General features: G+C 57.6%; 2 protein-coding genes across 11 annotated transcripts in view; one reads left to right on the top strand and one right to left on the bottom strand.

The window, feature by feature from the left end:
* The window catches only part of Klc3 (kinesin light chain 3), a 25,742-nt gene extending 14,243 nt beyond the window's left edge, over positions 1-11,499 (top strand). For 3 of the 8 annotated variants that reach the window (XM_052762191.1, XM_052762193.1, XM_052762194.1), the window contains 10 exons: positions 5,796-6,061; positions 7,790-8,020; positions 8,490-8,559; positions 8,938-9,157; positions 9,456-9,543; positions 9,620-9,721; positions 10,040-10,213; positions 10,543-10,633; positions 10,713-10,944; positions 11,061-11,499. In XM_052762191.1, the coding sequence (XP_052618151.1) occupies positions 5,804-6,061; positions 7,790-8,020; positions 8,490-8,559; positions 8,938-9,157; positions 9,456-9,543; positions 9,620-9,721; positions 10,040-10,213; positions 10,543-10,633; positions 10,713-10,944; positions 11,061-11,310 (1,716 nt within the window). In that variant the 5' untranslated portion in view covers positions 5,796-5,803 and the 3' untranslated portion in view covers positions 11,311-11,499. Of the gene's footprint in view, positions 1-1,094; positions 1,181-5,515; positions 5,647-5,795; positions 6,062-7,789; positions 8,021-8,489; positions 8,560-8,937; positions 9,158-9,455; positions 9,544-9,619; positions 9,722-10,039; positions 10,214-10,542; positions 10,634-10,712; positions 10,945-11,060 lie in introns of those variants that run through there. The other 5 variants (XM_052762190.1, XM_052762188.1, XM_052762189.1 and 2 more) reach the window with 5 other exon arrangements.
* Positions 11,371-25,720, bottom strand: Ercc2 (ERCC excision repair 2, TFIIH core complex helicase subunit). 3 transcript variants are annotated; one of them, XM_052762184.1, is made up of 23 exons: positions 25,652-25,719; positions 25,330-25,429; positions 22,169-22,246; positions 22,030-22,092; positions 21,776-21,889; positions 19,734-19,850; positions 19,531-19,647; positions 19,052-19,175; positions 18,857-18,953; positions 18,637-18,770; positions 18,398-18,566; positions 17,763-17,881; positions 15,890-15,959; positions 15,745-15,814; positions 15,550-15,651; positions 14,406-14,469; positions 13,867-13,988; positions 12,775-12,867; positions 12,616-12,688; positions 12,378-12,448; positions 12,141-12,284; positions 11,884-12,027; positions 11,371-11,667 (listed from the first exon to the last, which is right to left on the bottom strand). In XM_052762184.1, exons 1-23 carry the CDS (start codon positions 25,654-25,656, stop codon positions 11,575-11,577), a joined length of 2,283 nt encoding a protein of 760 aa, XP_052618144.1. In that variant the 5' UTR covers positions 25,657-25,719; the 3' UTR covers positions 11,371-11,574. The 3 variants fall into 3 exon arrangements, with proteins under 3 accessions (XP_052618144.1, XP_052618145.1, XP_052618146.1); XM_052762185.1 differs by lacking the exon at positions 25,652-25,719 and adding an exon at positions 25,530-25,548; XM_052762186.1 differs by lacking the exon at positions 21,776-21,889 and having other exon boundaries at positions 25,652-25,720.

Below are 25,720 nucleotides of genomic sequence, written 5' to 3'. Positions count from 1 at the left end.
ATGTGAATCAATTCAATCCTTGAAGCCCCCCCCCCCCCCATAGGGTTTCCCTGTGTAACTTTGGAGCCTGTTCTGGAACTCGATCTGTAGACCAGGCTGGCCTCAAACTCACAGCGATCCGCCTGCCTCTGCCTCTGGAGTGCTGGGATTAAAGGTATGCACCACCTCTGCCCCAATCCTTGAAGCCTTTTATTTATTTATTTTTCCTTGAAGCCTTTTAGAAAGCTCTTATTTGGGGACCAGAGAGATGGCTCAGTGACTAAGAACGCTGGCTGCTCTTCCAGAGGACCAGGGTTTAATTCCCAGCACCCACATCAGTTGTGAGCAGTCTGTTCCAGGGGATCTGACACCGTCACACCAATGCACATAAAGTAAATTTAAATAAATTATAAAATACTAACTCTTATTGTGTGTATGTATACACAAAGGCACACGTGTGGGGCGCACATACTCCATGCATGCGGAGCTCAGAGAACCAGTTGCGGGAGTCATTTCTCCCCCTGCTCCATGTGGGTCTTGGAGATGAACACCAGGTTGTCAAGCATGGCAGAGTAAGGGCCTTTGCCAAGTTCTGCGGTTGTAATTATTAAAACAATGTTTTGGGAGATTTTTTATCTTCATCGGATGTTTTACCTGCACGTCTGTGCGTCACGTGCATGCTGTGTCTGTGGAGGCCCTGGAAGAGGGTGCTGGATCACCTGGGACTGGAGGTACAGATGGCTGTGAGCCGTCATGTGGGTGCTGGAAATCGAGCCCGGATCCTCCGCAAGAGCAGCCTGTGCTCTTACCTGCTGAGCCATCTCTCCAGTCCTTCATAAAAAAATATAAATTACACTTTTACGGATTTATTTCGGATGCACGCATGTGGAAGTCAGAAGACAACTTGTGGGAGTCGGTCTCCTTCCTCCCTGCGGGTCCCAGGGATCGAACTCAGGCCCTCAGGCTTGGTGGCAAGCGCCTTTACCGCCTGAGCCCGCTGGAGGACCCGAAAGAAAGTTTTGGGAAGTTCTCAGACTGCGGGTTTCTCCCAGTGCGGCGGCCGGGGGCGTGGCCGGCGCACCTGCGTGGGCGTGGCCTGGCCCTGCCCCGCCCTCCCGAGGAGCCGCCCGGACCGGCTGCGGCGCAGCGGGAGCCGCGGTGTTTCCGCGCAGCGAGGCGGTGCGGACAGGCAGCCCGCCAGGTGGGTACGGAGGGGGATCGGCGGCGACGGCTGCGGGGTCCCCGAGGGGGCCGCGGGCCTGGCGTCGGGGGCGAGCCTGGGGGTCCCCGCGGGCCGCGCGCCGCCCTAGCCGGCTAGGAAAACATCTGTGGGCGGGGCGGGGCCTTGTGACGCGCGGAGTCGGGTGCGGGGTCTCCGCGGCCGCCGGAGGGGCTGGCCGGGCTGTCAGAGGGTCACCGGCTGCAGCCTAGGAGTGCAAGACACGCATGGTAAGGGACCCTCCGCGGCGTGTGCAAAAGAGAGGGTGTCAGGCAGGGCGCACTGGGGAAACTGAGGCAGGAGGCGCAGAGTTGGAGGCCAGCCTGGGCTACCTAGTGAGACTCTTTCTCAAGCGAGAGCGACAAGGAGGACAGATTGTGGGTACCCGTGTCAGAGAGAGAAAGAAAAAGACAAGGAAAAAGGGCCAGCGAGACGGCTCAGTGGGTCAAGGTGCTTGCTGCCAAGCCTGACTTTTTAAGTTTGATCCCCAGGATCCACAAGGTGGAGGAGAGAACTGACTTCCTCAAAGTTGCGGGTTGAACTCTGACCTTCCGTGCACATCCGCACACAATGAATATATAAAGGAAAAGACCAGGCATCATGATGCTCGCCTTTAATCCCAATACTCGGGAGACAGACAATACTCAGGTGCATCTCTGAGCTTGAGGCCAGCCTGGTCTACAGAGCGAGTTCCAGGACAACCGGGGCCACACAGAGAAACCCTGAATGTCCATACACATATATAATTTTTGTTGTTTTTCGGGACAGGGTTTCTCTGTGTATCGCTACCTGTCCTGGAACTCGCTCTGTAGACCAGGCTGGCCTCGAACTCACAGAGATCTGCCTGCCTCTGTCTCCCAAGTGCAAGCGGGGATTAAAGGCGTGCGCCACCACTACCTGCCCAGTTTATATATAATTTTTTAATAAGATTGTGGGTACAAGTGTAAAAGGGAGATGAGCTACCATGTCACCCTATAATGGGGACAGACTGAGTGAATGTGGGTGACCCTGATTGTGTGTGTGTGTGTTAGGTGTGGGCTGTACACACTACTTAGCATGTGTGACAGTGAGATGCCGGGTCTGTTCTATGGTCAGCTCTGTACTTGTGGCTGATGGATGTGTGTGGCCATGTGTGTCAGGGAGTGGAATCTCTTACGGGGCTGGATCTAGGTGTTGTGCAGCGGTGGGGATGGAGTGTGTGGAATTGTGTCGGTTACATGGGTGATATGTGATGGTCATTGACTGGCTGTTGACACTCTGGTTGTGTGTCCCTGGTATGGAGGTCTGTGTGTGTGTGTGTGTGTGTGTGTGTGTGTGTGTGTGTGTGTGCGTGCCGCATGCCTGCTGCATGGACTGGCGGCAGTGTGCAGCTCACTTGTGTGTGTGTGTGTGGGGGGGGTCGGAATGGCTGAGATGTTCCTGTGTGGGGTGATGGCATGGAAGGCTGGCTGTGCCATGCTGTGCCATGGTTATCATTGGGCCGGCTCTGCACTTGTGCTGAGGCTCTGTCTGTGGGGCTCCTGGGAGTGCCGGGGACAGCCTGAGCGACAGATGGCTGTGGCTAAGCCGTGGCTGTCCCTGTGGTTGCTGATGTGGGTATCTGGCTGTGGTGTGGGGGAGGCTGCATCTGGGGCTTTGGACTCAGTTGGATTTGAGATTGTGCTGTGGGGTGGGAGGGTGACACTGGCCAGGCTGGGGGCCATAGAGACTGGCCACTCATGTGGCTCGTGAGGTTGCGCCTACCTGGGTTCTACACACACCCTGCACTTTGTGTGTTTGTTTTGTTTTTTGAGGCAGGGTTTCTTTGTGTAGCCTTGGCTATCCTAGAACTAGCTCCATAGACCAGGCTGGCCTTGAACCCACAGCATTGGGATTTCGACTTAAAATGCTTGAAAAACGGCACTCACCAAGTAGAAACTGTATTTCAGAGTTTGTAGTTTGGTCTCTTTCTGGGCAAGAATCCTGCAACATGACCCGCTTGTGAGGCTGGGATGTAGAAAAGGCTGTTTTAGGTGGCAGCCCCAAGGTCATCAAAGGAAACTGGGGCGGGGACGCACTGTGCATCAGAGGATTATCTCTTTTAAAATTATATATATTAATCCAGGTGGTGGTGATGCACAACTTTACTCCCAGCACTCGGGAGGCGGATCTCTGGGAGTTCGAGGCCAGCCTGGTCTACAGAGTGAGATCCAGGACAGCCAGGGATTGGGGCATACCTGTCATCTTAGCAGTTGTAGTGTGAACCAAAAAAAAAGGGGGGGGGGACTAGGCAGAGGCAGGCAGATCTCTGTGAGTTCGAGGCCAGCCTGGTCTACAGAGTGAGTTCCAGGAAAGGCGCAAAGCTACACAGAGAAACCCTGTCTCGAAAAAACAAAAAAACAAAACAAAACAAAACAAAAAACCAGTTGTGGTGTGAAGGTTCTACCATGAGGCCAGTCTAGGCTGCATAGTGATTTAAAAAAAAAAAAGATTTATTTATTATATGTACAGTCTTCTGGCATGTATGCATGCCACCAAATCTCATTATAGATGGTTGTGAGCCACCATGTGGTTGCTGGGAATAGAATTCAGGACCCCTGAATTAAGAGGGTTCAGCCAGTGCTCTTAACCTCTGAGCCACCTCTCCATCCCCTACATAGTGATTTTGAGGCCGGCTTGAGCTGCATGAGACCCTGTGTAAAAGCAGAGCCCTGGAACGGTGCTGTCTGCCTGTAGCCAGCACTTGAGAGCTGGAGGCAGGAAGCTTTAGCCATGGATGGCTTTGAACTCCTGATCTTCTGCCTCTGGAGAGCTCAGTCTGCAACACATGCCCATGCCTCAACTTTTTTTTTTTCCTTTTTGTACAAGGGATGGAGCCCAGGGCCTTGGCCATGCTTGGCCACCCCTTACCAGCATCCACCTTTTCTCTTAAGATTTATTTTCTTTTATGTACATGAATGTTTGTCTGCGTGCATGTATGTGGACCATGCGTGTGCAATGCCCAGAAGAGGGCGAGATCCTCTGGAACTGGAGGTGTGGTTGGGAGCCACCATATGGTCCTCTACAAGAGCAGCAAAGGCTCCTAACCACTGAGCCATCTCTCCAGCCCCTAGATTTTCTTTTTAAAAGCAGAGTTCATAGCTTACTCAACCATGATCCTCCTGCCTCAGGCTCCAGTGCCAGCATTGCAGGTATATGCTACCACACCTGGCTCTGAGCTGTGTTTTGAAAAGGGGAAAGTGCGGTGCGTTTTGTGTTTCTAAGATGAGAAATAAGTACATCGTGCTGTCTTTCTTTTCTGTTGTTGTGTCTTCTATTGTGTTGTGTTTCTAATGAGGTAATACACGTATGCGTGTTTGTTTAGAGAGGGTGCGGGGGCGTGTGAAACAAGGGAGTTGCGTGTGTTGAGCCGTGTCTGAGATGGGATTCTGTCTGCCATCGTCTTTAAGAAGGGCCTGGGCTGGGGCTCGGTTGATAAGAGTGCTTGCCTAGCATGCCCACCCTGGGTGTGCATAGCATGTCCAGGACCCGGGTTCATCCCCAGGACCCCATACACGGAGTGTGGTGATGCGTGTTGTTTAAGGCCATCCTCAACCATATAGCAAGGTCAAGGCCAGTCTGGAGACGGAAGACCCAACTTCAAAAAAGTTTTAAAAAGGCTAGGTGTGGTGGCACATCCCTCTAATCCTATCACTCTGGAGGCAGAGACAGGTGGATTGCTGTGAGTTCTAGACCAGCCTGGGCTACATAGTGAGACCCTGTCTGACAAAGAATAAATAAAAAAGGATGGAGAGACAGTTGTGTGTGTGTTTCCCGAGGCGTGCTTGAGTGCTGTGTGTCTACGAGATTCACCGTCTATGCCTCTGACTCTGTTACGCACGTATATAAACACACAAAACCCCACGTGGGGGACCCTCACCCCTTACCAGCTTCGGATGTTCACGTATCACACGGCCACTGCCCTCCGTGAGCCATGGCTATCCTTAGGTGTGTCTCATCAAAACCCTAGGCTGTTGGAGCTTGGCTGCTGTGGTCGGGACCCCTGGTCCCGGTCCCTCCAGGTCTTGCCAAGAGGAGCCAACTTTCAGGTCCCTCTCAGACATTCACCACCCCACCCCGCCTCCAGGCCCTATGCTCTACTTCTCTGCTTTCAGGGTTCCATCCCTCATCGCCCCCCCCAGTGGCCTGACTGGTTCCTGACAAAAACACCCTAAGAATGAGCTCACCGGGAGCCTGCCGCCTCCACACGCCCCGCCTCCCAGCCTGGCAGAGGTGGCGCCTCCGGTCCCAGGGCGCTCAGCAGGCTGGGAGCTCTGAGCTAGGGTGTCTGGGGACCTGGGTGGGGGGGCCGGGCCAGGTGAGCGGAGTGCAGCGGGGTGGAGGGGGCCCTGGAAGCCAGCTGTTCGTCCTCGCAGCTAACTCCGCACAGTTTAGAGTTGCCCTCAGGGTAGAGCCCTGGGTTTACAAAGGTAGAGGAGAATGCTCCCCGAGGCAGGCTGCTGGGATGGAAAGGGCTCGGGCAAGGGAGCTAGCCAGGATGGGTGGGCAGGGGGATGGTTGGAACGAAGAGAAGCTGTGAATCCCAGATGGTGACTCCTCCAACCTCACTGCCCCCCAGGAACAGCCATGTCTGTGCAGGTGGCAGCCCCGGGAAGCACAGGGCTGGGCCCAGAGCGCCTGAACCCCGAGGAGCTGGTGCGGCAGACACGACAGGTGGTCCAGGGGCTGGAGGCCCTGCGGGCTGAGCACTACAGTCTCGCCGGGCACCTGGCCGAGGCCCTGGCTGGGCCGGGTCCCGTGGCTGGAGCGGAGCTGCTGGAAGAGAAGCAACAGGTGGTGAGCCACTCACTGGAGGCCATCGAGCTGGGGCTGGGCGAGGCCCAGGTATGTGGGACCAGGAGGGCGAGCGTGGGCCTGGGCGGGAGAAAGACCAGGGATGCGGGGTGTGTGTGTGTGTGTGTGTGTGTGTGTGTGTGTGTGTGTGTGTGTGATCAGGCCTGGTGGGGGAGGCCCAGGAGAAGGACCAAGGATGCGGGGTGTGTGTGTGTGTGTGTGTGTGTGTGTGTGTGTGTGTGTGTGTGATCAGGCCTGGTGGAGGAGGCCCAGGAGAAGGACCAGGGATGAGGGGTGTGTGTGTGTGTGTGTGTGTGTGTGTGTGTGTGTGTGTGTGTGTGATCAGGCCTGGTGGGGGAGGCCCAGGAGAAGGACCAGGGATGCGGTATGTGTGTGTGTGTGTGTGTGTGTGTGTGTGTGTGTAGGGTCAGGCCTGGTGGAGGAGGCCCAGGAGAAGGACCAGGGATGAGGGGTGTGTGTGTGTGTATGTGTGTGTGTGTGTGTGTGTGTGATCAGGCCTGGTGGGGGAGGCCCAGGAGAAGGACCAGGGATGCGGGGTGTGTGTGTGTGTGTGTGTGTGTGTGTGTGTGTGTGTGTGTGTGTGTGATCAGGCCTGGTGGAGGAGGCCCAGGAGAAGGACCAGGGATGAGGGGGTGTGTGTGTGTGTGTGTGTGTGTGTGTGTGTGTGTGTGTGATCAGGCCTGGTGGGGGAGGCCCAGGAGAAGGGCCAGGGATGCGGTATGTGTGTGTGTGTATGTGTGTGTGTGTGTGTGTGTGTGTGTGTGTGTGTGTGTGTGTAGGGTCAGGCCTGGTGGAGGAGGCCCAGGGATGAGGGGATCATAATACAGGGGAGGAGGTGTAGGTAGTAGGAGGTCTGAAGGGACCAGGCCTGGAAGGAGGGACTGCAGGGCAGAGAGATTCCCTAGGAAGCATCAGGGATGAGATTTTACGTGTGCCAGATGTGGTCCTCCTGTAGAACTCGGTCCTGGAGGGAGTTTGAAGTTTTCATTATGAATGGACCCCTGGGTTTTGCTCATGGTAGGCAGGGGCTCTGCCACTGAGCCACACCCCCAGCCTCTCACTGGGGGATTCTAGGCAGGGGCTCTACCACTGAGACACACCCCAGCCCCTCACTGGGGGATTCTAGGCAGGGGCTCTACCACTGAGCCACACCCCAGCCCCTCACTGGGGGATTCTAGGCAGGGGCTCTACCACTGAGCCACGCCCCCAGCCCCTCATTGGGGAGTCTAGGCAGGGGCTCTACCACTGAGCCACACCCCCAGCCCATCACTGGAGGATTCTAGGCAGGGGCTCTACCACTGAGCCACACCCCAGCCCCTCACTGGGGGATTCTAGGCAGGGGCTCTACCACTGAGACACACCCCCAGCCCCTCACTGGGGGATTCTAGGCAGGGGCTCTACCACTGAGCCACACCCCCAGCCCCTCACTGGGGGATTCTAGGCAGGGCCTTTACTCCTGAGCCACACCCCCAGCCCCTCACTGGGGGATTCTAGGCAGGGCCTTTACTCCTGAGCCATGCCCCTGTTAACTTACAGGTGGATTTTAGGCAGGTGCTGGGTTAAGTAGATGGAATAGTAATTAACCGTATGCATATTTTGGGTGAAATCAGGGGTTGCTGGAAAACTCTTATTATCAGAGCTGCACTGTGGGCTATCTTCAGAATCTGGGGGAACCTGTGTAGACTGGGTGTATCTGGCCTGATGTAAAGCCTGGGCTGGGGCTGGGGCTGTCCTCCTCATGGTCCCGATGCCTCTCAGGTGCTGCTGGCCCTGTCCGCACATGTGGGTGTGCTAGAGGCTGAGAAGCAGAGGCTGCGGGCGCAGGCGCGGAGGCTAGCCCAAGAGAACACGTGGCTTCGAGAGGAGCTGGAGGAGACGCAGAGGCGTCTGCGCGCCAGTGAGGAGGCTGTGGCCCAGCTGGAGGAGGAGAAGAGCCACCTCGAGTTCCTGGGTCAGCTGCGGCAGTATGATCCACCCGAGGAGAGCCAGGTACCAGGGGCCGGGTGAGGAGGGGGTACAGTCCTTCACAGAGCCCCCGGATACCCTCAGGCCTTCAAGCACCTGTGGGATCCCCAAAGCCCCCTCAGTGCTCCCTCAAGCTCCTGGGTCTTCTTCCCCAGCCCACTGAAACCTCTCAGGCTGACCCCACAGCTCTTCGAACTCAGAGCTAGTGTAGCGGAGGCTGGAGGATTCTGTGAGTTTGAGGTCAGCCTGGGCTACATAATGAGATGCTTATAAACAAAACCAGTCCTGAAGCCTGGCGTGGTGGTGCACGCCTTTAATCCCAGCACTCTGGAGGCAGAGGCAGGCGCATCTCTTGTGAGTTCAAGGCCAGCCTGGGCTACAGAGTGAGCGAGCCCCTGCCCTAGATGACAGAGAGCAACCCAGGCAGGCCGGAATTAGCTTCAGGGCACTGACACTTGCCGTTCCGGGAATTACTCTTTCCTGTTCCCCGCAGAGGCCCGAGTCCCCCCCTCGCCGAGACAGCCTGGCTTCTCTGTTCCCCAGTGAAGAGGAGGAAAGGAAAGGTGGGTGTGTGGGAGCCCTGGGCATGATATCAGAGGGTAGTCACAAAGGACTACAAGCTAAGCCTGGGGCGGGAGCCTTAACCGGAGGGACGCCAAGGCCTCTGAGCAGGGCACAGGGCACGGGGAGGGGAGGGGGGGGGCAGGGTCTGGAAGATGAAGCAGGTGGCCCTGGTTAGCCGGAGGTTAGAAGCTGGAAGTTAGGCAGTCTGTGACTGAGGCAGGCTCGGTTCTGGCACATCCCACTGGCCGGTTAGATTCCTATAATCCCTGTGTCCGATGACAGCACAGGGCCCTAGTGCCAGAGGTGGCTGTGGGGTGCAGGCTGTGGGGTGCAGGCTGTGGGGTGCAGGCTGCGGAACTCCACACCACCTCCCCCAGGCCCCGAGGCAGCCGGAGCTGCAGCAGCACAGCAGGGTGGTTATGAGATCCCAGCTCGCCTGCGGACCCTGCACAACCTGGTGATCCAGTACGCCGGCCAGGGCCGCTACGAGGTAGCGGTGCCCCTATGTCGCCAGGCCTTGGAGGACCTGGAGCGGAGTTCGGGCCACTGCCATCCTGACGTGGCCACTATGCTTAACATCCTGGCACTGGTATACAGGTGAGGGTTGTGGCTGATTGGAGGGGCCCCGGCTGTGGTAGTGGGGTACCCTGGCGATCCTCTGGCCAGATAAGGCACCTGGGTGGGAACAGAATGGGAGCGAGGGACAACGGAAGGAACAGAGGTCTGGGGAGGTGGTGAGACCCAGAGCATGGGGCACCAGGGTGGGCAAGGGACAGGAGACCCGATGCTTGACAGATTTGGCCGTGTGGGAAGACAAGGAGGTCCCCTGAAAGATACCAGTCATTCCTGGCTAGTCCAGCCTGTGACCCTGGCTTAAACCAGCCTTTCATCCCAGGGACCAGAACAAGTACAAGGAGGCCACGGACCTTCTTCACGACGCCCTACAAATCCGGGAGCAGACACTGGGTCCTGAACATCCTGCAGTGAGCAGCCATGCCGGGAGGGTGGGCTTGGGGGATGTTGCGTGGCCTTCCTCCTCTGCCCACTCTCCCCCTGCAGGTGGCTGCTACCCTCAACAACCTGGCTGTCCTCTATGGGAAACGTGGCCGTTACCGGGAGGCAGAGCCCCTATGCCAACGTGCCCTGGAGATCCGTGAGAAGGTGCTGCACCCACCCTTTGCCTTGTCACTGGTACCACGAGCCATAATCCTGGTGTACCTTGCGTTTGGTGGCAGGCCCTCCCACTTGAGCCGGGAGCACCCAATCTCATGATCCCCCACCCTGATGAGCTTACAGTGCAATCCTGACTTTGACCTCCTGACCCACTTCATACCCCTAAGCTGATGACCTCTGGCCTTGCTGATTCCCACCCGCCATGTTAATTTCCACTTTGTTACTACATTCCCAACCCGCGACCCTGGTGTGACTGTGGCATCTCACGGGCCACCCTATGTGACAGATGGTTTGTGTGCACCCCAGGTCCTGGGTGCCGACCACCCTGATGTGGCCAAGCAGCTCAACAACCTGGCCTTGCTCTGCCAGAACCAGGGCAAGTTCCAGGATGTGGAACGGCACTACGCGCGGGCCCTGAGCATCTACGAGGCCCTGGGGGGGCCACATGACACCAACGTAGCCAAGACCAAGAACAACCTGGTAAGGCACGGATGGGTCCTGTCCTGGGGGCACTGTGGGCAGGGGGACCTCAGGCTCCTGCAGTCCTTCAGTACAGAAAACCAGGAGCAAACTCCAGTTTACAGTAGCATGTCAGGCTTTATTGTCACAGCAAATGCCCCCCGACATTTCAGGCATTGAGGTAGGAGTCCGAGGCACAAGGTGGAGCAGGGGCTGGGGCAGCCTGGTTTTCTGGGATGGTGGGTCTGCACTGTAGTCAGCTAAGGCAGGATGCTGGGGCAGGCGGGCGGGTCTGAGAAGTTCCCAGGCCTAAGCAAGATGCCCACGCCCTGCCCCTGCCCTCCCCGCAGGCCTCGGCCTACCTGAAACAGAACAAGTACCAGCAGGCAGAGGAGTTGTACAAGGAGATCCTCAGCCAGGAGGCTCTGCCCGCCCCACTTGGTGAGCCCACCCCTCCTTCCTCCCGCCGCCCTCTGTGTGGCGTCCGTCACCCCACCTCCGTGTCCCCTCTGTTCCACAGGAGCCCCCCACGCAGGCACAGCGGGTGACATACAGCAGCAGGTAAGCAGGCTCCACTGGGGTCCCCGTGGGGCCCGGCCTGGGTGGGCCCCACCGTGTCCCCACATGTCCCTGTGCCCTCCCCAGGTCCTGCGCAGGAGCAGCTCCTTCTCCAAGTTCCGCGAGTCCATCCGGCGGGGCAGTGAGAAGCTGGTCTCCCGCCTCCGAGGGGAGGGCACGGCAGGGGCTGCCGGGTGAGTGCTGGGCGAGGTCAGCTGCCTGTCAGCCTTCCTGGTGCCTCTCTCCATGAGGGCAGTCAGAGCCAGGCAGGCTGCAGCCCTTCCTCACTCCCTCCCATCCTCCTCTGAAGGATGAAAAGGGCCGTGTCACTCAACATGCTCAACATGGACGGTCCAAGGGCTGCCAGGATGCAGGTGAGGGGCCAGTGGCGGAGCAGGGAGCTGCTGGCGGGCTCAGCAGCACGGGGAAGGTGGGCCTTCCTCCTGGGGACTCAAGATGGGGGCGAGTGGGCGGGCAGGAGATGGCATGGCCCCAGTGTCAACTGGGGAAGGACTCCAACCACTCCTGTGCCTGCCCCCAGCTCTCAACGCGGCCCCTGAGCGAGGCCCCTCGGACCCTCAGCGCCAGCACCCAGGACTTGAGCCCACGCTAAGTGGACTGGCTGCAGTGGCCGCCGCTGCTCAGGAATCGGGAAGGGGGGTGGGTGGCTATCGGGCACCCTGCCTGGGTGGCACCTGTGGATCGGGATCCTGCTGTCCCCTCCCTGCAATTAAAGGCTGTACAGTGGACTGGGTGTTCGCCTGAGGGTGCGGGGACCTTCCAGCACCCCCTGGGGAGCCACAGGTGTCACTGCAGTCCTGTGTTCAGAGGTGCTGTGCGATCTGCTCGATGCGCTGTAGCGTCTCCTCCGACTGCAGCTGCTCCAGACTGAGCAGTGACAGGCCCAGCTGATCTTCCTGGGAGGCGGGGGTAAAGGACAGGGTGTCACATTGACCCTGAGTGTCCGGAGACTGGAGTGCATGGCCAGACTAGGGGAAGGGCGCCAGGGCTGTCTCATCAGTGCCCCCGGGCTGTCCACTCTCCCTTACTTCCTGGACTTGGGGACCCTGGGGTGACTAGGAAAAGTGTGCGCCCCCGGGAAGGAGGGAGAAGGGGCGGGGCCAAGGGCTTACCTGGTGGAAAGGCTGCGCCATCTGCCGCAGGAAGTACTTGGCAACCTGCACGCCCTCGTCCACCGTCAGATTGAGGTTGGAGTCCGTCAGGTGCTCCTGGATCCATCGAGGCAGCTTGCCACGCTTGTCGGCCCGAGCGAACCGCTGTGAGGAGGGAGGGGAGCACAGCAAACCCCCGGTTGGAAGCCAGGCTGCCCACCACCCCTCCCTGTGAGGAGGTGGGACTGGCTGGGGGTCCCCGAGGCCCTGAGCCCCACCTTGTCGGCGAAGACCATGAGCCCATAGTCTGTCTTGCCCCTGATGGCACGGCCCACACACTGGGCTGCATGGCGCATAGCGTCAAAGGTGAGGAAGTCATTCTCGCGGATCTGGAACTGGTCCCGCAGGTACTCTAGCCGGGCCTGGGGGTGAGGGAGGATCTAAGGTAGAGGAGAGCCAGCCCTTCCCTCATCCCCCCCCCCCCCACACACACACACCACTGCTTCCCCACTCACCTTGAGAATCCGGCTCTGGGTGTAGACATAGGGGACGCCAAACATGATCACAGCCCGCCCGTAGTGGTGCACTGGGGCAGGACAGCAGGGTTACATTCTCGGCCGGTGCCAGGGTGTGTGCTTAGGGTTGCCCCAGGGTACGGAAAGGAGACGGGGTCCCTCTGCATGCCCATGGTCCCCAAGGGAGCAGCCACGGTAGGGTGGGTGGGCCTCTGGGCTAAGAGCCGGGTCCACTCACCAAAGTCAATCCCTTCTGACACTTTGCCCCGAGCCACTGAGAGCAGAATGGCCCCCCGGCCGTTCTCGCATGCCTAGGGAGGTGGAGGCAGGCAGTCACTCCTCAGCCCTTTCCCGCTCTGCAGGCAGCTGGCATCCCCTGCCTGTCCCAGGCACCCACCTCTTGGTACTTCTCCAGGGCCACACTGGTCTCCGCCCCGTCCTGGGTCTCAATGAAGAGCAGCTTGTTCCTCTGGATGTTCTCAAGGATGCCCTGGGGGTGACAGGGGTTGGGACACCGGGCCACACAGGCCCGACACTCCTGTTTCTGCCCCACTGCTGTGACCTCCCATGGAGGTCCTTCTCTGGACCCCAGCTGTCCAGCCTCTTTGGCAGTCCAAAGTGGGGAGCTGATCACCACCCAAGAAGGTGGGCATGGGGCCCAAAGGGGCCAGTGGAGGTGGAGGGCCTGACCGTAATCCAGGCAGGACCAACCAGGGGTTATCCTGAGTTCAAACCTGTCACTGCAATGATAAGGAACTGAGACACAAGTCAGGGCACCCACCGGGCCAAGACACGGGGTCCAGAGGCACCAGCCAGGGTAACTTGGGCAGCTCGGTGAGCAGAGCTCTTTACAACAGACACCTCACCGAGTTCAGAAGATGAGTCCCACGTGCCTCATAGACACAGCCAAGACCCTGCCGGCCCAAGCCCTCAGGCTGGCAGGTCTCCTTTTTTTTCAGTACTAGGAATCGACTGTGACAACGGCCTGTACATGTTACACACATGCTCTACCACTTAACTAAACCTACAGCCCCTCACTGGGGAAGTCCACACTAGGTACCTGCCTGAGCCACACCCAGTCTTCGGTGCCTGTTCGAACCTAGGCCTGAGAGCTGGGCTCACTGCAGTCACAAGACAGAAGGACACCAGAACCCCCACGGTCTCATCCACACACTCCAGAGCTCCTGGAGCGGGAGTTCTGGTCCGGCCTAACTCCCCGGAACCTTATGTTCCCAGCACCGCCCCTGCCCCCTCCCCATCCTGGCACCAGGCCTACTTGCTGGGGAGCAGCTCAGCCCATGCCCAGAGGGGGGTCCCCTCTAGCGGAGGGAGGCACTGACTAGCCTGCAGGCTTCTGGTGGGGGTGGGGCAGGGTGCTGTTGGCGCCACTGTCTTGTCCTGTGATGCGTGTGACCAGTGGAAACATGGGGCGTGGAGCCCCAACAGGAAGAGCAGAGATGAGGGTCTGGGTGGCAGTGGCTGGGCGTACCTGCTCATACCACGAGGCCACAGTGCTTTCCATGTACTGGTAGCTGGTGAAGAAGGCCACAATACCGTCGGGGACCACAGCAGACATCTCCAGCAGGAGGTTGCCATAGTTGCGGATTACAGCTAGGGAGAGGGGGTTAGAGACTGGATCCCCCCCTGGCACCCACTGAGGCTCCTTACCCTTATCCGTACCCACACCAATTCACCCTCCCGAGGCCATCAGAGGGCTGCCCGCCCCCAGGTTCATTGTGGCCATATGACACATCACAGCACAAGAAACACGCACAAGTGGCTGTGTCTCTCCAGACGACACTCAGAAGCCAGCGCCCCGTGTCCCAAGGGCCCTGTGCTATGTACTGCGGCCCAGTGGTGTGCCTGGTGGCGAGCTCCCAGAGTGAAGAGACCCAGGGCAGTCCAACCCGCAGTGACCCGCTGAGGGTGGGAGGGAGGCCCGTGTTAGCCACAGAGGCTGGGGGCCCGTTATGGCGCAGGCCCTCGCCCACCTGAGGCCCACCCCAAGCAGGCCCACAGGTGACTCACCAATGTCTTCCCTGGTCTCAAATTTGGAGCTGATGGCCACCTGGTCATTACCACGGCCAATGATCTGGAAGAGTCAGCGTGAAGGTGGTGTGACACACTTTATAGCCCAACGCCCCCTTTTTGAGATGGTGTCTCATGTAGCCCAGGCTGGCCTTTCGACGAGGAGCCTCCCTGAGGCTATCCATCCTCGCAAGCCCATGAGAAGGCTGTTCCCCAACCTCTGAAGTTCTGTGTAGCCAAGGTGCTCCTGAACAACTCCTGGTCCTCCTGCCTACATCCCAAGATCACAGGCCTGCCTCACCACACCGGGCATGCACTGCTGGGCACGGAACCCAAGGCCTGCTGTGTGCTACGCAAGCACCGGACCAGATGAGGCCCAAGCTCAGGAAAGCCTTGTGTGGACAGTGGATTGGACAGCCCTAGGCCTATGCTTAGGCAAATGCCTGGTGCTCAGCCATGAGCCACCAGCCTCCAGTCACACAGCGACAAGCCCCAGGGAAGGGACCGCTGTGCTCCTAAGCAAGGCTACACTCCAGCCTTAGGCAGTACAGGTCACCTGCAGCACACACCCATTAGCAACCCTCCCCGGTCCACCATGCCAGTCCCCAGCTCTAAGAACAACCGTCTAACCCTGCTGGCGAGAGTGGAGGCCTGCACCTGCACACAGGCCCAGCCTCTGGCACCCACCGCCCTCTACAAAGTTCCTGCTCTACAAGCACACAGTCAGGCTACAAAGCCTGCATAAGGTTTAGAGTTTCTGATTTTCATGCCAGGCACCATCCCCAGCCACAGTTGGCTGCCTGTGGCTGTGGGGTGAACATGGCCAGCAACCTGCTGGGCTCTAAGCTCCAAAGCAGAGGCCAGGGGCTGAGAGGACACAGCTCTGCCCGAAGCTTCAGGGGGAGGCTCACTGCCCAAGTCACGGCTGGGTGACAAATGGCAACCCACCCTGACCAAGATGGCGGCCGAGCAGCAGCCCTGCCCTGCACCAGTACACACTCTGCGCGGTGTCCCTAAGCACGACGCCCTCCCATGCAGGCGTCATCTGGTGGCTTGCTGCACCCACCAGGCCTGAGCCTCAGCTGAGCGGCTGGCTGCCTACACAGAAGCCAGGGGGCAGAGCCCACCTGTCTCGCCCACTCACCATTGGGCAGAGGCAGACTCGGGCTAGCGTCATGGTGAAGGTTGCCATTGTGACAGGGTGGAAGTCCAGGATCTTGGGGTAGATGTCCAGTGGGGACAGTGTCTGCAACAGAGACAGCAAGGGAGCCTTCAGCAGGACGGGGTAGGGACCGGGACCCCCATGGAGCGACAGCACAGGACAGCACAGCGTCCTCACCCCAGAGGTGATGATGACAGACTGGAAGCGTTCAAACACAGGCTTGATGGCCAATGAGGCGTCCATACAGCTGTAGGACAACACAGAGGTCACATAGGGCAGGGCGGGGTCAAGGCCATCCCGTCCACACAGCGTTGCATCTCACCTGAAATGCAGGATGGGGTTGGCAATGGTGGGGGTCCTGTCATCAAAGGGCTCGATGATAATGGTGAAGCCTGGTGGAGGAGGCAGCTGGTGAGTCTCATGGTCACAACATGGCCCGTGTGTCACCCCAGATGCTTACCATCCAAGTGAGACCCAGGCACCAGGGTGCACAACAGCCCCAACCTGCCCACTTCTCTGCAGGGCTAGAGCGTGACTGGACTGTGCAAATACTCAGGACTTCACTGCATGGTCCTGCAGGGAGGCCAGGCCTGCCCTTCCCCAGGCAGCTCTGCACCCCGCCTCTCGCCCCTGCTCCACACACGCAGCCAGGGAGATGCTGTGGCACCTCACGTTGGCTGGTGTCTCCACACCCCTCCCATAACCCACAAGTGTGCCATGGCCTGTGTGCAGCCACCCCTGCTCCGGGATGCGGTGCCAGCTTCACCCCAGGGCCCACTTGGTTGTTGGAGCCCTTGCTCCAGGGCCCCCCGGGAGGCTGGTGCGCCTGATCCCCGCAGCATGGCCACACTTCCAGTATCACCTTCTGGAATGATCTTTGCTCCTGGGGGGCTAGGAGCAAGGATCATTCCAGAAAGGCTGTGACTCCTGTGTGTGTGTGTGTGTGTGTGTGTGTGTGTGTGTGTGTGTAATGGATGGGGGGGCAGGTGAGGCTGCTTTAGATCCTACCATTTCCACAGGGCCAGGTGTGTATGTGTGTGTGTGTGTGTGTGTGTGTGTGTGTGTGTGTGTGTGTGTGTGTGTGTGTGTGAGATTGGGGTGGGGGGTGAGGCTGCCTTAGATCCTGCTGTTTCCACACGGCCCGGCCTGGCCCATTTGTTGACTGAACAAATACATTCACAGATTGTTTCACTTGGCAAGAAACTGTGCCGAGGACTCAGCAGTGACCAACACAGCCTTGGTCCCATCCACAAGGGCTCCCCTTGCACTGGGGGAAGACAACTATCCAGAGACCCAGCCGGGACAGAGGACGGGGCAGGCCCAGCACGGAGTGGGGGTGCTTTCTGAGAGCTAAGGACTCCGGCAGGGGGTGGGGGCGCAGGGAAGGAGGTTCAAGCCAGAATGTGATGGACGGTAGGTGGGGGAGCGAGAACAAGGAAGGCCAACGGGCTGGGCGAGGGCTGACCGCAGAAGGAAGCAGGCAGCTGCCAGTAGCCCTGGGGTGGGGCTGGCGGCGGCGATGGGGTATCCTCCTTCCGAGGCTGAGCCACTGCAGGATGCCAGCTGACCTGGTTTCCTGACTACGGTAGTAATCCCCAGGGATAAGCTTAGAAACTCAGTGTAAAGCTGGGGGGGGGGGGGGGGGGGGGCGCACAGACCCAAGCAAAAGCCTCCAGAATGTCTCCCTCTGCATCAGCCTACATCCCTCTCCCTCAAGACCTTCATGCCCAGCACCATGCTCCTATACCCTGGCCTCTTCCTCCCAAGGCTCTCCCCAAGCCCCCTTTCCTGTCCCCACAGTCTATGGCCCTCTCTCTCCCTGCTAGATGAACCGTGAAAGCAATAATCTCACTAAGTACATCCCTCGCTCAGAACCTGCCATGGCTCCCCAGTGCCCTCAGTCACACACGAGGCCTCCTCACCCAGCCCCGGGTGAGCTGACCCCATAGCATCCCTCGGGTCAGCGTCACCCCACTGCCCACTCCATTCTCCGCTCTGCAGCCACATGGAACCTCTGGACACAAGAATCTGAACAGGGGGCTCGCTTACTCAGGAACACTGTACAGCTCCCAGGGCCATCAAAATAGCTCAGACTCCCAGAGTCTTGCATGCCCAAACCTCCTGCTAATACCCCGCCCGACTTGGCTGGGCCCCCAAGCCCTGCTGTCAGGCCCCGTGGAGGCAAGAGAGCTTACCCTTGGCGTAAGTGCTGACGAGAGTGGCGAAGTTGGCGAGGAGCGTGAGTGGGGAGAAGTCGGCCAGGTCAGCAATCTCCAAGGTATGCAGCAGGGAGCGGAGCCGCTCAGCACAGAACCTGAGAAGCCATGGGGGTCGGGAGAGGGAAGCAACAATGGACTCTTGGCCGCGTGTTTTCCTGGGTACCTGGGCATGTCTGTGGTCGGCCTGTCCCCACACTGTGCAGGACACCCAGAGCTACCACTCCAGGATGGTACAGAGCACTACCGCATGGCACACAGACTCACCGCCTGTATGTAAACTCTTGGGACACAAGACCCATGGCCAACCGTCACCTGCCTCTGCCCTGCCACACTCCCCCTAAGCCAGTCATGGACCCCAGTGCTCAAAGAAGAACAGCCACACCGTTTCCCAGGTTCACAGAGGCTGTGTCACCTGCACGCCCCCTACACACACACACACACACACACACACACACACACACACACACACACGGCTGAGGAAGCACATGTAGTCCTGCAGCACTCACAGCCAACCGACCTCAGAGTCCCCTGGGCTCCCCCACATCCAGCTCTGACCTGACCCCCTTATCAGCAGCGACAGTCTGGACCTGTGGTCCCACTGCGGGCCGCACCTGAGGGGTTTGCGTTGGATGCACACACGTTGGGCCAGGCCGCTCAGGAAGGCGGGTGGACTCTCCTGCACCACATGCTGCACACGTAGCCGCCACTTGACGTACTCCAGCAGTCGCCGCAGGAAGCCCAGGAAGTGCTCAGCAGTGCGGATGGAGCCTGGTACAGCCTCTGCAGGGAGACCGAGTCAACCGGGACAGGAAGGGGTATGAGGGGCGGAGGTGGGTGGGACATGGCTCACCCTGCAGTATTTCGTCGGGCAGCACAGGGTTGGCCAGGTGGGCATCCGTCTCCCGTGCTGCACTGGCCTCCCGCAGCCCCTCCACCAGACGCCGGTACTCATCCCGCAGGCGCTGCTCATCCGTCTCCTTGATCCTGATGGGGACACGAGATGGGAGCTGGAGTGGAGCAGGTATCTAGGGCCACTGAGGCCGACCCAGCACAGGGAGCAGAGTGGGCACCTGAGCACGGTCTTCTGCAGGGTGTCTAAGTTGCTCTGGCAGCGGTCCAGAGTCCTGCGGGTGAGGTTGACACTCATGGAGTCGATGCAGACATTGTCTAGGGAGGAAAGTGGAGAGAGCTGGGCTCAGCCGGGCTTCGGGGGGGAGCGGGGGCAGAGGGCTGCCACTGTCTGCACACGCTGGCACCCTCCTCACCGATGTTGTGGGCTTCATCGAAGACCACCACAGCCTTGCGGGCCAGCTCTTTGGACACCAGGTCCGCAATCTTGGGGTCCAGGAGGTAGTGGTAGCTGTAAACCACCACGTTGGCATGCAGGATCTGGGCACACAGAGGGAAAGGTTGTTCGGGGCCCTGCTGCCCCCTGCCATACCACTCCATAGATGTAACACAAAGACAGACACAGCAGATGGACGGAAAGACAGACAGGATCGGCCCTCAGTGGGGACCACAGACAGACAGGACATAAACAGAGGTCACAGGCTGGAGACAGACGGCCAAGACACCAGGTCAACAAAGATGCAGGCAGACAGATGGGCTGACAGATGGGTGGGCACAGTGGCTCATGCCTACAACCCCCACAGCTGGGAACCTGAGGTAAGGTTATTCCAAGTTTGAGGCCAGCCTGGGCTACAAATGAGATCCTGCCTCAGGAGAAAACAAAACAACTCTTCACCGAGTATCGGGCCAGGAAGTAAGGGCACCAGCCCTGCCGCTGCCCCAGGGCCTTCAGGTCGTCCAGGTTGTAGATGCCCGCAGCGAGGGGCACCTGGCGTCCATGGGTGTCAAATTCCTGGGGCAAGGGCAGAGGATGGCAGGTCAGGGAGAGCTGCTGTCCAGAGCGTCTCTGCCCTCCCCGGCCCGGGCCCTTCCCTGCACCTCATAGAAGCGGCAGTGAGGCAGGCTGGCGTCCTGCTGGTACTGTGCCCGCACGTACGAGGCTGTGAGGCTGTGGCACTTGCCATCCACGTCCTTCCCAAAGCGCAGTGGTGTCACCTGAGGGTTCAGGGGACAGCTTACAACAGAGACCACAGACAGTGCATGCCAGCTATGCCCACCTGGGTCTCCAAACCCGGACACCAGCAATAGCATGTCAGCTGGGGTTTCTGGGTAACGAACCTCACCGGATTCACTGTTAGGTAAAAGGACTTACCACTGCAGGGATGTCAGAGTGGGAGCACAGCTAAGACTCAAAACTGTCACTAGAGCTGGGCATGGCAGCGTGTGCCTGTAATCCCAGTGACTCAGGCAGCTGAAGCAGGACTGCATACCCAGGCCAGCCTGGGCAACTTACCAAGGCCCTACCTCACAATAAAATGTGGAAAGGAGCTGGGGGTATGTCTCAAGGGTAGGCAGAGTGCTTGCTAGCACACACAAAGCTCTAGGGGCAATCCATATCATAGTAACCGACCAGAGGACCAGCTGGATGGCTCAGTGCCCGATAATCTGAGTGCACTCCCTAGGATCCACACAGTGGAAGAGAACAGACTCCCACAAGTTGTCTTTTCACCCATACATATGCACTGGGACACATGCCCCCACTTCCCAGCATGCACACACCCACACACACACGCACACGCGCACACACGCGCACACACACACACACACACACACACGCACAAATAATTTATACACACAAATAATATATAAATGTTTAAAAAATAAAAACCTAAGCTCTCTAAAAATCAAGCCAGACAGGGCTAGAGAGGTGGCTCAGTGTCCTGATGAATTCAGGTCCTGAGTTCAATTCCCAGCAACCACATGGTGGCTCACAACCATCTACAGTGGGATCTGATGCCATCTTCTGGCATAAAGGTGTACATGCAGATAGAGCACTCATACATAATATAAATAAATAAATCTTAAAAAAAGAAAAAAAAAAATCGCCAGGCAGTGGTAGCCGCCTTTAATCCCAGCACTTGGGAGGCAGAGCCAGGAGGATCTCTGTGAGTTCGAGGCCAGCCTGGTCTACAGAGTGAGATCCAGAACAGGCACCAAAACTACACAGAGAAACCCTGTCTCAAAAAACTTAAAAAAAAAAAAAAAATCAAGCTGGACAGTGGTGCTGCACGCCTTTAATCCCAGCACTCAGGAGGCGGAGGCAGGGGGATCTCTGAGTTTGGGGCCTGTAGCTCAAATTTTCCTGTGTCCCACCTGGTCCTGCAGCCCCTCAGACCCAAGCAAACACACAGAGGCAATATTATTTTCAAACTATATGGCCTAATGGCTCAGGCTTCTTGCTAGCTAGCTCTTACATCTTAAATTAACCCATTTCTACAAATCTATACTTTACCACGTGGCTTGTGGCTTACTGGTACTTTACATCCTGCTTCTCCTGGTGGAGCAGCGTCCCCCTGCTCTGCCCTTCTCCTTCCTCTCTCTCTCTAGCTGGAATGTCCTGCCTAACCTTACTCTGCCTCACCATTGGCCCAACAGATTTATTTATCAACCAATCTGAGCAACACACATTCACAGCATACAGAACGACGTTCCACAGCAAGGGCCAGCCTGGTCTACAGAGTGAGTCTACAAGTGAGAGCCCAGGAAAGACAAAGAAACCCTGTCTTCATTGACTAGCCCTTGGCTCAGCTGTGTTTTGGGTTCTGACGCCTGTGGGCTTTGGAATTCCTGCATACATATAATGGATACCGTCAGCTAGGACCCGAGGCGGCCATGAAGTTAACTTACATTTCATGTATACAAAGATCCCAATACTCCGAGTAAGCTACCAGTTAGACTTTGACCTACCCCACAAGGTCAAATGTGAGGCACCACCCTAGCACTCAGGCAGTTTCTGATCTTGGATGAGCCAGGATCTACCAACTGAAAAAGGAGTTCCATTGCTGGTCACTTCGTACTGGCCAAGGCTTTTCTCTGGGCCTTGTAGTGGGTAGCCCAAGGCTGGGGGGGCCGGGTCTCACCTCGGGATGGATGCACAGGTTCTTTCTCGAGCTCAGAGCCAGTCCCAGGAATGGCAGCCTCTCGCCCTCCTGCTGCTCATAGAAGCTGAGCAGCTTGCGAAGTTCTTCTATGACCTGCTTAGACGATGGGAACCCTGGGTGGGGACCTCAGGACAAGCATAAGCTCCTGCCCACCAGACCAGCGAGGGCAGCAACTGGGGACCACCCAGGCCCAGGGGAGGGGACAGAGGGCAGGGTCCATCTGCGCTGCCCACCTTCTCGATCTCTGGCACTGTCCGTGAGCAGTAGATAAGTTTGGTCACCTCCAGCGGAAAAGCCTGTGGGTGACAATCAGCTCAGCCCCATCCAGCCCCTCCCCGCTTCCCAGTCCAGGCACTCAGGACGGTCACTCACCCTCTGGTAGGCCACGATCAGGGCCAGCAGGGACACTGTCTTCCCGGTGCCTGAGGGCATCTCCAGGACTCCATGACCCTGAAAGTTGGGCACACACAGGCTCTCAGAACCTCAGGGACATAAACTCTGGGGACCCTCGCTGATACGCCACTATCTGGGAACACAACACACACAATGGTGGAACTGCCATCAAGGCCCCCAGAACAACTGGCTTCATTTCCGATTCTCCTTTTTGCTAGAGTTTTTTTATTCTTCATTCTTAATTTTCGCCCCAAGAATATTGCTATGCAGCCTTGGCTAGTCTAGTACTTGCTATGTACCTCCAGCTGGCTTCGAACTCTTGGCAATCCTCCTGCCTCCACCTCCTGTACTAGGGTTACAGGCTGAGCCCTATTTCTGTGTCCTTGCTGAACAGCAGAAGGAAAGAACCTTTACCTCTCTGCATCACATCTGGGTCACAGCATCCTTGCTTCTATGTGGCTCTATAACCTTACTTGAAGCAAGATTGTGAGGGCTGCCGGGCAGTGATAGTGCACGCCTTTAATCCCAGCACTCAGGAGCAGAGGCAGGTGGATCTCTGAGTTCGAGACCAGCCTGGTTTACAGAGTGAGCTCCAGGACAGCCAGGGCTACACAGAGAAACTCTGTCTTGAAAAGAACGAAGCAAAACAAAAAGATTGAAAGGACCAATAGAATTGTGGGCTGTCGAGACGGCTCAGCAGGTAAAGGCACTGTGGCCATGCCTGATCGCCCGAGTTCAATCCCCAGGACCTACATGGAAGAACCGACTGCCTCTCAGAAGCTGTCCTCTGACCTCCACATGCACACACATGTAAACACACACTCTAAATAAATACAGTTAAAATTTTTTAAAGTTCATGTTCAGGGCTGTCAAGATGGCTGGGCATGTAAAAGTGGTCGCCACCAAGCCTAACGGCCTGAGTCTGAACCCCAGAACCCCATAAAAATGAGACAACCAAGTTACACAGCTGTCCTCTGACCTCCACAACTGAACTCCTTCCCTCCACCACTGTGACTGTAAACACGCCAAATAGCCTCTGCGTGTCAACACCAGTCAGCTCGTCAAAGGCTGTCACCCAAGCTACCCAGGAACCCAAGGCAGGAGGATTGCTAAGATCAGTGTCTGCCTGGGTAAGTTAGTGACGTCCCGTCTCACACAAAAAGGAAAGAGGGCTGGGATGTAGCTCGAGGTGCAGGTACTTTGCCCAGCATGTCAGTTGAATTCCTAGCACAGACACACACAAAACAAACTCCCCCGCGCCACCAAAAAAATCAGCCTGAGTTGGAAACTGCTGCCTTTCATGTGTGGACTGGCACAGTCCTCACTACAACTTAGAAAGGCTGTCACTAGCTCGACCTTAAAGAACATTAATTTGTGTGTGTGTGTGTGTGTGTGTGTGTGTGTGTGTGTGTGTGTGTATGCTATGTGCATGCAGTGCCTGCAGAATCAGGAAGAGGATGCCGGATCCCCTGGAGCTCAAGTCACAGCTCATTGTGAGTGGCAGATATGGGCACTGGGAATCGAACTGGGGTCCTTTGGAAGGGCAGTAAGCCTTCTTAACCACTGAGCCACCTCTCCAGAGTCTCCTTTTTAGGCAGAGTCTCATATACCCCAGGATGATCACCAACACATTACTGTTTTCTTCCTCTTCTTCAAGGCAGGAGGGTTGTTAAATTCAGTGTCCCCTGGACTGTGGAGTGAGTTCCTATTGCATTACAAAAGGTAAAGAGAGGGCTGTGATGTAGCTGGAAGCACAGGAACTTACCGAGCACACTGGTTCAATTCTTTCTATGGAACAGGCTCTCTCTATGTAGCCCAGGCTGTCCTGAAACTCCATATGTAGCCCAAGCTGTAGACAGAGTCACAGGGCTCCTCCTGCTTCTGCCTCTGCCTCTGCCTCTGCCTCTGCTTCTGGAGTACTGTAATTCAAGGCATGCCCCACCGTGCCTGGCTCCCAACACACTATGGTACCAGAGAATGAATTTTGATCCTCCTGCCTCCACGTTCTGAGTTACAGGCGTGAATCATCAGGCTTACGTGCGGGAAATGAAACCAGGGCCTGGTACGCGCACCAACCAAACTACAACTCTAATGCGCCTCCCTAGAGAAGCACAGCCACCATTTATGGGGTGGAAACTGTGGCAAGAGCTTGACTGATGTGCCCAAGAGTGCACAGCAAGAAGCCCATGGACCCTGGTTTCCAAGCCAGGCTGACAAAAAAAGGTCTCAATGTCCCTAAGACTGGGAAGACTCAGCCTTGATTCTAATATCAAATCTGCTATTACTATTATCAGGCGTGCGTGCGTGTGCATATGTGTGTGTGTGTGTGTGTGTGTGTGTATGATGTATGTTTGTGGGTACATATGTCAAGGTCAAAGGTCAACTAACTTTGTGGAGGTGGTTTTCTCCTTACACTTTTACATGGGTTCCTGGTAATCAACTCCATGCTTGTACAGCAAACACTGCACCTACTAGGTCATCTTGCCGGCCTCCTACTGTTATATTTTTAAAGGTCCTACTATATAGTCCTGGCTAGCCTGGAACTCACCCTGACCGACTGCAAACTCCCAGTGATTCTCCTGCCTCAGCCTCCCCAGGGGTAGGGTTACAGGCATGCATCATCTCACACGGGGCTAATTCAGTGTTGGGATTCGACTATGCTAGGTAAACATTCTACCAACTGAGCTAGCTACAACCCTCCCTCCCCAAATTATCTAGATATTTTTTGGAAACAAGAGTGTCCCTAGACATATCCCTAGCTGGCCTGGAACTCACTATGAAAGCCAGGCTGGCCTTCAAACTCGGCTCAATCTTTCCCCAGCCTCCCTGCTGCTGGAATCATAGACATATTTGCCGTATTCATTTTATGCGGTGCCGGGACGAAACCAGCTAGGCAAGCACCCTACCAACTGAGCTCCATTCCCCCAGCTCTATTGTTTATTTTTGTTGTTGTTGAGACAGGGTCTCACTATGTAGCCCAGGCTGGCCTCAAAACTCGCAGCGATGCTCCAGCCTGGGCTTCACCGGTGCTGGGATGGCAGGCTTTGGGCTAACGTGCCCGGCCCCCGACCAGGACGTTAGCCCGAGGGAGCCACGGGCGGCGAGCAAGGAGAGCAGCGGCCCGCGGCCCCGCCACCCACCTTGGCGTCCAGAGTGCGCTTCAGCTCCAGCATGTAGGAGAACTGCTCCGGGTAGATGTAGTCGTACGGGAAATAGACCAGCAGCCCGTCCACGTTGAGCCTGGCGGCGGCGGCGGCGAAGCGTCGGTGCCCGGTGCTCTCGGGCCGCCCCGGCCTCCGTGCCGCCCGCCCGCCCCCCGCGGCATCTCCCCGCCACGGACCCCGAAGCCACCCGGGCCGGTCTCCGCAGCCTCTCCACGCCGCGCCCCGGCCCCGGCGACGCCCACCGGCCGCCCCATCTCCCACCGCAGCGCTGACCGCTCTTCCCGGACCCCCCTCTCACTTCATGGCGGCTCGCTGGGGCGTCCACTCGGCCGCCTCCTGAATATTCAACGGGGGGGGGGGGGGGGCG

Source organism: Peromyscus californicus, unplaced genomic scaffold (genome assembly GCF_007827085.1).
Source record: "Peromyscus californicus insignis strain IS unplaced genomic scaffold, ASM782708v3 Scaffold_4__1_contigs__length_199733344, whole genome shotgun sequence".
Classification (NCBI taxonomy): Eukaryota; Metazoa; Chordata; class Mammalia; order Rodentia; family Cricetidae; genus Peromyscus; species Peromyscus californicus.
This window is presented reverse-complemented; position numbering and strand designations above follow the sequence as displayed.

Bases quoted from the DNA above. Each gene is read 5' to 3' on its own strand.
- Ercc2 (XM_052762184.1), bottom strand. The intron at 19,176-19,530 runs GTGAAGAGTTGT...CTGTGTGCCCAG, and splicing joins ACTTCCTGGCCCGATACTCG to ATCCTGCATGCCAACGTGGT. The intron at 11,668-11,883 runs GTAAGCCCTTGG...CCCGCCTCCCAG, and splicing joins TGGCGCAGCCTTTCCACCAG to GAAGATCAGCTGGGCCTGTC.